This window comes from Aptenodytes forsteri, unplaced genomic scaffold, assembly GCF_000699145.1.
Source record: "Aptenodytes forsteri isolate BGI_AS27 unplaced genomic scaffold, ASM69914v1 Scaffold104, whole genome shotgun sequence".
NCBI lineage: Eukaryota > Metazoa > Chordata > Aves > Sphenisciformes > Spheniscidae > Aptenodytes > Aptenodytes forsteri.
Genome location: NW_008795943.1, coordinates 1827224 through 1840052, shown reverse-complemented (window position 1 = coordinate 1840052; position 12829 = coordinate 1827224). Strand labels below are relative to the sequence as shown.

Genomic DNA, 12829 nt, shown 5'->3' with positions numbered 1-12829 from the left:
AATCAGGTCAGGGCATTTGCAGCCCTGGCTCTGTGAGCCTCCAGGCTCTGCTGAAATGTGACCCTGCAGCCACCCGGGGCCAGGGACCAGAAGACGCTCCATGGAGCAGAGCCACCTTCCTGCCCCTGTGCTTCCAGTGCTGGAGCAAATCTGGGGAACTAGGCTTGGCCACGACTCTCCATGCGACCTTGGAAAGCCTTTGCCTTTAGAGCAGGAGTCAAAGCCCAGGTGCTCGCTGGAGATGGCGTTAGGCTGAGTGCTGCAGGTTGCCAAGTGCTGCATGAGGGTATAAGCAGGAGGTGCTGTGGAGAGTCGTCCTCGAGATGAAATACAAGGCACCTCATTTAGTGCCCAGACTTCAGTCTAGAAGTTGTCAGCTGCTTCTGACCGTGGTGTTCAAGCATCTAAATAATTCAATTAGGTGTGACCCAAGGAAAACCTATAAACATATAATTGATTGGGAGGGCGAGGTCTGATCCTAGGTAATTGCTGTCTTCTGGAGTAGCCTGCAGCAGCCCCTCGGCCTGGCTCATATGCCAAGGATGAGGCTGGTTAGGTCTGTGAGTGATATAAGAAGTCTGGTCTCTGGATGCTGGAATTGAATTGGACACCAGCAAGACAGATTTCATTAGATTTATTAGATGGCTGGTAGAAGGAAAGCTGGAAACCAGAGGAAGAGAAATGTCTCCCTGGCGACCTCTGGGCTGGCATTATTTTTCTTGCACTGCATTGAGATGGGTGCAACGTTCATCTCCCAAGCAATGTCAGAGCAGCAGATGCCAGCGTTGCCCCCAGCCCAGAGGCTGGGGCACGCACAAGATGGGGAGGGTGACCCTGAGCTTGGTGTCTCTGTGGAAGGCCAACCACATCTGCTTGCTGTCCTCCTGAGCCTAACAAGCACCGCAACCCACTGGCACACCATCCTGCAGGACGCCTGTCCCAGGAGGACCCAGCAGTGGTGTGGACTTAAATGATGGAAAGCAAATGTAAGGCAGAGTCTACTGAGGCCCAGCTCCACAGCACCACCAAGCCCTACCATGACTCAACTGTGATTTAAGACCAGACAAGTTAATAGTTGTCTGCTAGAGGATGTGTCAGCGGGAGTTCTCATCCTGCTAAGATTTCATGATGACCAGCGGTGAGCTGTTGCCACCAATAATTAACATTGGACCAGCCTTGCCAAAATAAAATCAAGTGTATGGCAAGGCAAAGGTCCCTTGATTTTGCAAGTCACCCACTGGTTCTCTCTTGCTTGCTGTCCCTGCATTACCGAGGTTTGAGGTGAGCTTTCTGGCACTTGAACTCAGCAAGAACACATGACATTCTTGGTGAAGTTTTACTGGGGTACACCCAAGCCCTGCTGCCTGCTCACAAGTCACTTCACTGGGGAACAAAAATAGCTGAGATGCCTTCTCAGCTCATGATGAACTGGCTCAGCTGCAAACGCAACAGGCTGAGCAGCTCCATGACTGTTCTTGGGGGAGCCTGATGCCCCATGCAGGGCAGATGGGTGCCTTAGACCTGGGTGAGCAGCAGCATGCCAGGTGTCACCAGAAGATGAGACCTGTTGTCACAGGCAAGTCTTCTCTGATGTGCAGATGGAGGAATAAACCCTGTGGGAGCCAGCCAGGCATTGTCAGCGACACCATCTTGAGGTGGTTTGGGAGAACAGGCAGCAGCAAGATTACCCCAGGGATTAACTGGATCCCCCCATCTCTGCCACTAGTTCACACAGCAGCTGAATCCTGGCATTGCAGGAGGGGAAAGAGTTTCCCAGCAAGGTTTGGAGGCAGCATTGCAGGCAGCCCGGGTGCACAGCTGGGGAGAGGGCAGCTTTGCCAGGCTCAGCAGGAGCCAGCAGACACGCTCTCCTTTTATCACAGTCACTGGGCTCTGCTCCTCCATTCCACCAGAGTGGCCAACAGCTGCCTTGTGTTAATTAAGAGCAGAACAATCACTCTTAATCAAAGGCCAAACTGATGGCGGCAGCAGCAGACTGCCCATCTCATGCTCTGCATACTGCCCAGCTCATCCCACCTCCACTAACCCTCTGCTCAGGGCAGAGAGGGAATAACAGGGGCATAATTGTTTCTCTCCAATTGCTGCCTGGCTGCAACATGCCACCACAGCCTGGCAACAGGGATGAGCCGAAGGCAGCTCCCAGGAAGGGGAGAGATGCCCCCTTGCTTTGTGTAGGAGCTGTCTCTCAGGGCTGGTAGGTGAGCGGGTTGGCCTCCAGAGGTGCCTCCCCACCTACATGATGCTGAAGCTAACTCTTTGCCTCAAGCACCCAGGCCCTCTGCTCGCCTAGGGAGACAAGGGGGAAGCTTTCTCATGGCAGCATGACACACACACAGTCATTCTCGCTGTCCTTCCACCCTGGCACAGAGCTTCCTATGGGAGCTGGCACAGTGCCTCCCAAAAGCCACTGAATGCAGAAAGTGCTCAATACCTTCAGCATCAAGTAGCAGGGGATCTCCAGGATTGCAGTTTGAGAGTCAGACCCCTCTGTCTTCCTAGCTCTTACCTTTTGAGCTTGCCCTGGTTTATATGTGTCAGCCACTTGCTGCCCACAACCTTTCCTTGCTTTGTGTGGGTGAGCAACAAGGTTAAGAGGATAGGCCCCTCAGCTACTGCCTTTAGTCTGCCATCCTGTCTGGCCCAGGCCAGAGAAACCAGCGGGTGCCTCTCTGCCCAGGTCTCGAAGAAAAGAGCCTGCAAGCCAGCCCCTCATCCCTTCAGCCATCTACTGCAGAATCATCCCTGCCTAAACCCTGTCTCAGGTAGGTAGGAGATGTCTGCAGAGCTCAGATTCATCTTCCCTAGGAGGTTTCTAGAGTTCTGCCCCAGAGACCTCAACAGCCCCCTCCTCTGCAAGCATATTTTTAGCATTAGGAAACTCCCAGCGCTCTCCTATTTATAGCTTCACACACCAGCTTCCATTTTCTGTTAATTAGCTCACTCCCCCTCAATCATGCCTAGATGAGACTAGGGGCAGCCAGAGCTGCTTGGCACTAAGGCACCTGATGCTGCCAGAGCAGTGCTGAGAGCACTCTGGTGTGTTGGGTGAGGGCACTGGGAGCATTGCTCCCAGGAAAATTTGTGCCTCCCTGCCAGCACCCAGGAGAGTGAGGACAAGGACCAGCAAGAGCAGGGAGCTTTTCCATCCTCCACCTATGGGGTTTTCCAGCAGGCAGTGGGGGAAAGCATCCCTGTGAGGACTGTGCACTGGTTCTGTATTTTCCTTTCCCCCAATACTGATAATGTGAGGTTATTTGAGGACCTAGCAGTGATTCACACACAAAAGTACAGCCTCAAGCTACTGAAATCGGGTCCAAGTTTTACGCTCCTGGCCTGGCTTAGTCCTGGTGTTTGCATTTATGCCTATTTGCAGCACAGAGAAAATCAAAGCTCTGAGCTTTGCTTGCAAGTGCGACTTGGTGACCAGTCTGGTTAGGTCTATCTGTCTAGGAAGGTACCAGCAGAAGTCGAAGTTGGTGGTGTATTGCTGTATTTTAGTTAGATCAGCTGTGCAATGCAAGTTGCAGGTGCACTGCCAACCCTGCGGTGCCTGGGGGAAGAGGGCTTCTGTGCACCGAGTGCCCGGTCACTTGCATGACATGCTTCACCCCCAGCACAAGGATGGCACAGCTCCTTCAGCTGAAAGCAAAATATTTTCCCAGGCAGGGGACAGGTCCTGCTTGGGGAACTGGCACTGTCACCGGTGACCTGGCTAGGGGACCAGTGACGGTGTTGGTTATATCTACTGATGGCACACTGTGGGGTGGGCTGGGAGCATGTTGGAAGAAACACTTAAAATCCAACAGTGCCTCGAAAAAGTGGAGAAACAGCCTGGAAAACAAAAAAAGAGTATAGTTGGGTCAAATTCCCCTGGCAGGGGCAAGTCGTATCACCGCTGGGAGAGCCAATGTTGGGCACAGTGCTTGCAGGAGTGCCGGGGCTGGAGGGGAGCTGGGAGGGCAGGGAGGACAGGGGCACGGGGAAGATGCTGATGAACTTTGGCAGAGGAGCAGGTCCCTGTGGATGGGGCACGTCCAGGAGGACCCCCGAGGTAGCAGAGAGAGGAAAAGCCCCAGGACTAGTGTGGAAAGCTCTGCTGAGGTGTGCACGAAGGGTGCAGGGAGCCCACCATAGGGGGAAGAGGATGGGGACACCACTGTAAGCAGGACCTGCACGCCATGGGCACTGAGCTCCATGTGCATCTCCCACAGTGGCAAATGCACATACAACCAGACAGAGCCCTGCTTTTTATGCCCAAACCAACAAACGGTGGGGGATTTTGACACTTAAATCTGGGGTTTGGTCCAGATCAGAATGAAATCTTGCAAATCCACCCAACTTGGAAATGCCAAGCAATTCCTCTAAAGGAGCAGCATGTTTTGCTGGGAAAATGGTAAATTGTTTTGGTAGTGTCAAAACATAGTAGTATAATTTAACGTTTCAATTTTTAAATGAATCATTTACCTTCTCTAAACACTATGTTTAAACACCCAAGTATCTGAAAAGCCTTTTTTTTTTGACACGTCTGTCAAATATCATCAAACTCAGCGTGTTTGTGAATGGGGAGATGCTCCCAGCAGCTCCAGCCAGCTGCATCGTCAGGGGAGCCCTGGCCAGGACGGCTGCAGGGGACAGGGCTGCGAACACAAAAGGCCATCCATCCCACGCAGGGCTCTGCTTTGGGCAAGCAGCAGTTCCCCACCCCATCACAAAAATGATGTGATTGAAAGGGTGGTTTTATTTTTTTTCTACTCAGGCAACAGGTCTGATACTTTCTGCTCAGGTTTCTTTTTGGGAAAACGGGGAGAAATTAACCCCCCGAGGGAATCAAGGGATTTGCAGCGTGAGAGCGCAGTGGATGCGCTCACTGGTCTAAGCAGGAGCTGGTGTTTCGTCTGCCAGCCCTGCTGCACTGTTTAATTTGGGCAGGTTCTGGGAACAGTTTACAGCTCTTTCCCCATTTTGCTGTGCCTACATGGTAAATTATCTGTAATCATTAGCAAGTGGGCTGTTTCCTCCTCAGACAAAATTAGTGGGCAGGGTCCGGAAAAATCTTCCTCAATCTCATTTCCTTCACAGGATGCACTTGAGATGCCGGTACTGCCTCAGAGGAGGCAGGGCACAGCCGCTGCCCAGAAGCAACCTTCCGCATTCCCTAGTGTACAAGCATCCCCCCCTCCATCAGTCCCCAGGGACTGTCCTGAGGGGACAGGTGAAATCCCAGCCTGCAGGTCAGTGAGGCTGAATGAGACACCCACCGGCACCGATTTTCAGCAAAGTGAGGCAGGAAAATGCAATGGCATGGGGACGACATGATTTATAGTTCCTCAGTCAGAGGAGAATATGGTCTCCCTGTAAACCCCATCCTTACACGGTGCACAGAGCTTGCGAATAATTCAGTGAGTCACAAAAAGCATAAGCAATTAACAGCTGCTTCCCAGCCCTGACCTCTGAAGTATAGCCGGCTGCCAGTGACTGATGCCATCGCCCGGGTGGCTCTGCCGCAACTGGCTTTTAGTCCCTGCAAAAGGTGGCTGTGCCCATCACCCTGTCCTGCCCCACACTGGGGACAGTGCAGTGACCCAGCGCAGGGCATGGTGGGGTGGACACTGCCAGCCGGGGAGGGGGCGCGCGTGGGAAAGGCCTTTGTGGAGCAGCGGCTCTTCAGAGGGCTGAAGGACAAAGTGAAGGGGAGCTTTGGATTTACACCCAGGAAAGCTGGAATAAATCAAAGCAATTAAAGTGCAAATGAAGCTTTAAGCAATGTGGCATCCTAACTACCTGGGAAGCGCGTTGTGTATACTTTTGCCTCGCTCGCTCCCTCTTTTATTTATAGACAGAATTCAAATCGCTTAAATAATTTCAACTAATTTGCCAGGTAGAGCTGGGGTTCGGGAAGCACCTGCTGGCATTAATGAGGCTGTATTTTGACAGTGGCTCCACAAGCCGTCCAGGCTTGCCTGCGGCCGCATGCTCCCCAGACCTAGCAGACGGGTTTGTGCGGGTTCACGGGGATGCTGGCGGCTCCCTGCACCCGCACAGCTCTCAGGTGTGGTGCCTGGTGCCATCCCAGGTGATGCCGGGCACGGGCAGCGAGTGGAGGTGGGAGGGGATGCAGGAAGGCACTGGTGATGGGTGGCTGCGGGTTGCAGACACTGATAACGGCAGAGCTAGCGGTAATTAATCACACCGCAACAAGCCACCGGCGTCATGGTGGAAAGCACAGTTTAATTTTCTTCCAAACTGCCTGGGCTGATGGTGAAGCAAGGCTGTGACCACACGTCTTCGGGTAACCACAGGTGATTTATAGCAGCCGGGAGGGCTGGGAAAACAGGTACAAGACCAAGAAATAACTCCACAGCCAGAGCAGAGGCACCAGAGTAACAAGGGCAGGGGCTGGCTGCACCTCTGCTGCCCGTTTTCCCTCAGTGCCAGAGGAAGCAGGGCAGAGATGCACTTCAGTTTGGGTTTGGACACACCTGCAGGACCCCCAAGTCTCTCCAGGAAATCACAGCCCCCCCACATTCCCACCTCAGACTCTCCTGCCCTGCAGGGACACTGGGAAGGGGCAGGCTGTGCTGGGAAATGGGGTGTCACCAAGCAAGCCCCTGTGCCCTGCCTGCCCCGGAGATGGAGGGGGGACACACTGTCCCCATGCCGTGCTGCGAGTCTTCACTGGTGCGGCTGGACAGTGCCTTTGGGCTGCGTCTCACCAGTTGATCGCAAGCTGCTGTGGGTGTTACCGAGTGCACTTGCTCGCTCCAATGCAAGCAACAGAGCTGTTTGCGTAGAATAGTGGTAGAGGAGAAATGTGATTATGGATTGAATTTTGTCCCGGTAAGGAGGCCCATAGTTGCCAAGACTGATACATCGCTGCAATACCTGCTCGTGGGAGACCTGGCACTGAGCAGGATGCAAAGGCTGCTAGATCCCTTCCCATAGGAAGCTGCCAGCCTGGCTCACTGGCATCCGTAACACTCCAAGCTTATTACGTTCAGGTGGGCTGCCTTTTATTTGCAAGAATTCCTGCAGGAAGAAAAATTTTGTGAATGCTTATCTAAACAAATATTTGCCTCAGATATGCTCTTGTGTCTATCTGACGTGCTCATTTTCTTGTTTATCCAGCACGTTTCTCAAGAGGTTTCTGAATGTACTGTCAAATGCAGTCATTTAAAAATTATGAATCAGGATTTCCGAGAGTAATGGTTGTTTAAGAACTACCTGCTTTTTTTAATAGTCCTCCGAGGAGAGTTTTATGTGTCCCCTCCCTGGTAGGATGGTCACACATCACTCAAGCGGGCAAGCTCTGCTCCACGGATAGGCAGAGACCTCTGTATTTTCATATAGCACCAGGGCTAGAAGAGGCGGGAAAAATACCAGCTATTGCACAGCTAGAAAATAAGAAGAAGAGCTTGCACCGCAGCAAATGCTTGGAAACTATTTGCAAAAGGCAAGAGAGGTGCTCACCCTGGGTAATACAGGATTTAGCTTGAGAGAAAGCAGCACTTGAGCCCTGTGATTCAGCTCAGCCCCGCGATCCCCTTCCTTCACTCTGAAAGGTCACTGTAACAAATGAACATGTTTATCAAACCCATCCCAAGCTGCTGCGAATCATTCGGGAGCGGACAGGAGGGAATAATCTACCATTTGAGCATACTTTTTGCTGAAAACAATCTGCTCAGCACCAGTGGTGAAAGACTCATTTGCTGGTGTTGTAATCACCATGAATTAATATCGTCTGGTGCCCTGGGTATTCACCGAGAGGCAGGGTAGGGTTTTTCTATGTGCTTTCATGTAGGCATGAGGATAGCTTGGGCTGGGAGCGTGTGCCATCCCCCGGCTTCCCAGACCACATGTGTAACACACAGGGGCAGAGGGCGTGATTTACCAGCAAGCTGCTTCCTAACCTTAACGTGCTGTGATGCACCCATTGCCCTTTAAATAACCGCTGTCTTTTGAAGGCATACATACTTAAGGGGGAAAGAAAAAAACGACCGTTCCCTCCTGAAAGACCTAATTTATCTGGAATTATCCATCCGTGGCTATAAATCCCCTGTAAAACTTGGCACGAGTTTAAAAGCAGTTACAGCAATGACTGTATATTTTTGTCTGAAACCTCAAGAAAGAACAAATTGACGCACTAAACGGCAGACACAGCATCGCAGAGAGCCGCGGTGGTGAGAGCAGGGCTACAGTGAGTGCCTTGCCTGGGAAGCACAGTTTAGGGGTACTCATGAATCCCCCTGGGCTCTTTGGTTTCTTTCTGAGCAGTTCCTGCCTGAGAAATGATTTTAACGTGCCAGTTTTCCCAGCTGTGCACGAGTCTAGCAGTGGGCTCGGAAGAGCAATGTGTGGGTCCTGGCTGGGGCAGCAGTTTTTAAGTCCCCTGCTAACGTTTGCTGAGCACCATGTCCTCGCCTGCCTTGTCCTTTGGGAACCAGGGCACAGGTACGTGGATCCTTGGTGTCCACCTACTCAGGCACACGTTGGGGCTGGCTCTGACTCATCTGGCTTCCCACTTTTTCTTCTTTGTTCTTCTTCTCTCCCTGAAGCAGGAGAGAATCCAGCTTTTATTTAAATGAGGCCCCATAAACATAAGCAGCTGCAATACACTTCCCTGTACAAAGTAGGGCAGGTTTTTAATGGCTTACACTTCCTTAGGCTTGGCTTCTTCCCCTCAGCCTCCACCTCTGCCTCTCTCCCGAAAAGATGAGAGAGCCCAGGTTTTCGCATGTTCTTGTTAAGCTAGCCGGTGGGGAGCAGAAGCAGTGCCACTGAGTCCTGGGCAGGCTCCAGTGCCGAGTCCCTCCGACAGCTCCCAGGGCTCTCCCTGGGTCCTGGTCCCCCTCCTGCAACCAGGGATGCCCCCTGGCCCCAAGAGAAAGGCAGCCAAACTGCATGCATGTGTGGGGTTCGGCTCAGCACCTTTGCAGCCCTCCAAATCCAGGTCTAGGCTCAGCCTAACCCCAGTGGGCTGGGTAAGGAGTGCTTGCAGACCCCAGCAGCCTGGCTGCGTCACCCCGGAGATGTTATCTCCAGGGCTGTCATTTCCACCGAAGCTTGTGCAGGTGCACAGTGCTGAGGGCTGGCAAAGCGCGGGTTGCATGAGGGACAGGGATCCACAGGCAGACGCGGCCGTGGTGGCCAGGCTCCACAGGATGAGATGGGGTCATCTGTAGGGGGGTCTGTGGGGTCAAGCACTTTCCTCCCAGGGAGTTCCTACACACGTAGGGCTTGCTGTCACGCAGTGTGTGATGGGCACATCTGCCTGTGATCGTTATGTATCATCTTCTTCACTCTGTGTAAGCAGTTTGGATAGTGCTCTTGAGTGCACGGGAAACTACTCACTTCCCAGGAGTGCGGTCCCTGCGCAGAAAAGATTAACAAATGAATTACGCAAGCGCAGCACTGTGAGGAGGAGCTGTGGCCATGAGCAGCTGAGCCAGTCTAGAAAGCTGCTGGGACCTCATGCCGCCCCCAGGACAGCTTTGCTACCCCCTCCCCTGCCATGCCACACCCAAGCCCCACGTGCCAGCCCTAACCTTACCCCTACTCAAGGAGGGACGTGCCCTACACTCTACGAGCGGCTTTACCCCCTGCCCTGCTGCAGCCGTGGGCAGGGGTCTGGCAGCCTGCCGTGTCGAGCACCTCCTCACACCCTGTCAGGCGGCTGCTCAAGTGGTAAGAAAAAAACCCAGAGCCCTCTCCGGAGAGCTCGCCTTTATTTATTCCTCACCAGAAGCTGAGCACTCCCCTCCTCAGTAACTGGTAAAACCCCAAGGCCATAATTTAGCCGACCCCCCCCTCAAGGCTGGGACCTCCGTAGAGCATGTGGGTCCCTCTCCCCACTGCAGCTGGGACACAGCCCGGCTGGGACACCTGGAGCTGGGGGTGCCACGGCCCCAGTGGGACTTTGCAGTGTTACGGGGCACTCATGGTTCTGCCTGTCTCCACCTGGGTTGTGCTCCTGCTTTTTCTGCAGGAGCACCCAGGGCTTGAGCTTGCTGAGGAGTTTTGGACAGAGAGTGCCTGTGTAAGGACAGCACGCCGTGTTTCCATGCAGGACACCCTAGGCTGTGTTCGTCCTCAATAAAAAGCTCTTCTGCATTAAGACACACACAGGGCACGGTGGTGGGTGCCACGGTGATGGGACAGTACCTGGCCAGAGCCTGGCTCATGCTGCGGTGTGGTGGGAGCTGAGGGGGGCTGTTGTCCTTGCCGTCTCATAGCCAGCACGTGGAGGGACCCTAACGCTCATTCTCTGCTATCTTTTTCAGGGATGGAGGGATGCGTGTACAGCTGGGAGCAGCAGGAGCATGGCACAGCCCCGCGGGGATAGGTGTGAAGGTGATTCCCCGTGAGGACACAGCGGGACCCCCCCAGACCCTGAGGAGCGTGGGGTCTCACTAGGAAGAGGAGAGCTCCCCTTCCTTCCCTGCCGGCCAGGTCTGCCTGCTGCCCAGTTGCCTACCGTGTTTCCAGAGATCTGTACCAGGATTTGGGGCTCGGAGCCCGGAGGTGCATTAGTGCCATAGGATTGCTGGAGACCCTGACAACGATGGGGGACCTGCCACAGAGGAGGGACATCCCTCGAGGAGGCCCTGCACCTCTGTGAGCCCTGGCTACTGGTGGCAGAGGCTGCCTGGGGCTGGGCTGCTCAGCCAGCCCGGGGCTGGGGGCAGAGCTGCGGTGCTTGCAGGGCACAGCCAGTGAAGGGCGAAGAGCTGGGGACAGGGTCTGCAGGGGCAGCCCAGAGCCCCGGGAGAGCGGGGCTGCCAGCTGAGCCGCTGCTCCTCTGGGGACCTCTTCCTGGGACTGGGGGACGGAGCAGCCCTTGGTCCCTGGGCTTGCCACAGATGTCCCCCTGTGCCCCACCGGCAGGACTGCTCCCCTAGTGCCAGTGCGGAGGGAGGGCCGCTCGTCTCACCATGGTGCTGCCACCGCCTGACAAGCGCCATGTCTGTCTGACCACTATCGTCATCATGACCAGCATGGCCTTCATGGATGCCTACCTGGTGGAGCAGAACCAGGGACCCCGCAAGATCGGCGTCTGCATCATTGTGCTGGTGGGAGACATCTGCTTCCTCATCGTGCTGCGCTACGTGGCAGTGTGGGTGGGAGCGGAGGTGAAGACAGCCAAGAGGGGCTACGCCATGATCCTGTGGTTCCTCTACATCTTCGTGCTGGAGATCAAGCTGTACTTCATCTTTCAGAATTACAAAGCGGACAAGAAGAACCTGGAGACAGTGGCCAGGAAAGCCCTGACCCTGCTCCTCTCCATCTGCGTGCCGGGGCTGTACCTGGTGCTGGTGGCCTTGGACAGCATGGAGTACATACGGACCTTTCGGAAGAAAGAGGACTTGCGGGGGCGCCTCTTCTGGGTGGCCCTCGACCTGCTGGATATCTTGGACATTCAGGCCAACCTGTGGGAGCCACACAGGACCGGCCTGCCCATCTGGGCAGAGGGGCTCATGTTCTTCTACTGCTACATACTCCTCCTGATCCTGCCTTGCGTGTCCCTCAGTGAGATCAGCATGCAAGGGGAGCACATTGCCCCACAAAAAATGATGCTCTACCCCGTCCTCAGCCTGGTCACTATTAACATCGTCACCATCTTCATCCGGGCCATCAACATGGTCTTGTTCCAGGACAGCAGGGTCTCCACCATCTTTATCGGCAAGAATATCATCGCGATCGCCACCAAGGCGTGCACCTTCCTTGAGTACAAGCGGCAGGTGAAGGAGTTCCCCCAGAATGCCATTGCCCTGGAGCTCCAGCAGAATTCCCTCTCCCACAACCAGACCATCCACAGCGCACAGGGCATCCCCCACGAGCTGTCACCCACCAGCGAGATCCTCGACACATGAGGGATCACCCCCAGCCGAGTGTTGGTTCAGATAGCCCCGTACTGAGTGGAGGAAGGATGCTGCTCTCTTGCTGCGCGGGGCGAGCGCGATGGACAAATCCCGGCAGCGAGGGCTTTTCTAGGCACAAAACACCAACCATGTTTTAATTGAGCTATGGAGTGTCCCCTAGATGTCTTCATCTCAGGTATAACCCTAGGAGTCCTCCAGACAAACCAAATGAACTTGCAAAGGACCTGAACCAGCTAACCCTCTCTCTCCCTCCCGCCACCTTCTCCCCTCCTGAGCAAAGACCACTAAGGTTGCAATGTCCCTTTTTACTCCTCAAGCACCTCACCTTTACTCCAAGCCTGGAACGAAGATTTTGTTACCGGAGACCTTTTTATGGAGTGGGGACAGGGGCATAGGTGTACGGGTTGGGGGGGAGGGTGGGATGTTTGAACCAGTAAACCCTGTGATCATAGATGTCTTTTATCTCCAATGGTTGTGTTTACAGTTTCCTTTATAGTGGCTCCCGGGGGCTCCTGGGCTGCCCCGGGGGCCAGTGTCCTTATGGTCGGTGGCAGGCAAGAGCAGCAAGCCCTGTGGTGGGGAGCGGGGCTGGGGGCTGGCATGGCTCCCCTGCCCTGGGACGAGGGGGACTGCGCCTCCACCAGTTCACTACGCCGACTCTGCTGGGAGCAATATTTGACAAGCTAAAGCTAATCTAATGCTGGTGTTTTATGTGTTTCATTCACTCCAAACAACTCAGCACAATATTTCTACTTTTAGAAGGGTCTCTCTCTCTCTCCCTTCCGGTGCAAGACTCCCTGCCTGCAGCAGCTGGTGCAGCCGCCCTGGCCCCGCCGGCACTGCTGCAGGCAGGCACGGGCACCCAGGAGGGCTTAGTAATAAGGGTGGCGACAATGCATTTCACTCTGTCATCGAGCGTTTATAAAGAGGGC

The 12829-nt window shown here is 54.3% G+C and overlaps 1 protein-coding gene across 1 annotated transcript; it reads left to right on the top strand.

The window, feature by feature from the left end:
• The first annotated feature begins 10949 nt into the window (after positions 1 to 10949).
• Positions 10950 to 12500, top strand: TMEM121 (transmembrane protein 121). The gene has a single exon (XM_009285326.1). The coding sequence runs from the start codon at positions 10950 to 10952 to the stop codon at positions 11886 to 11888; it is 939 nt and encodes a 312-aa protein (XP_009283601.1). The 3' UTR covers positions 11889 to 12500.
• The last annotated feature ends 329 nt before the right edge of the window (positions 12501 to 12829 follow it).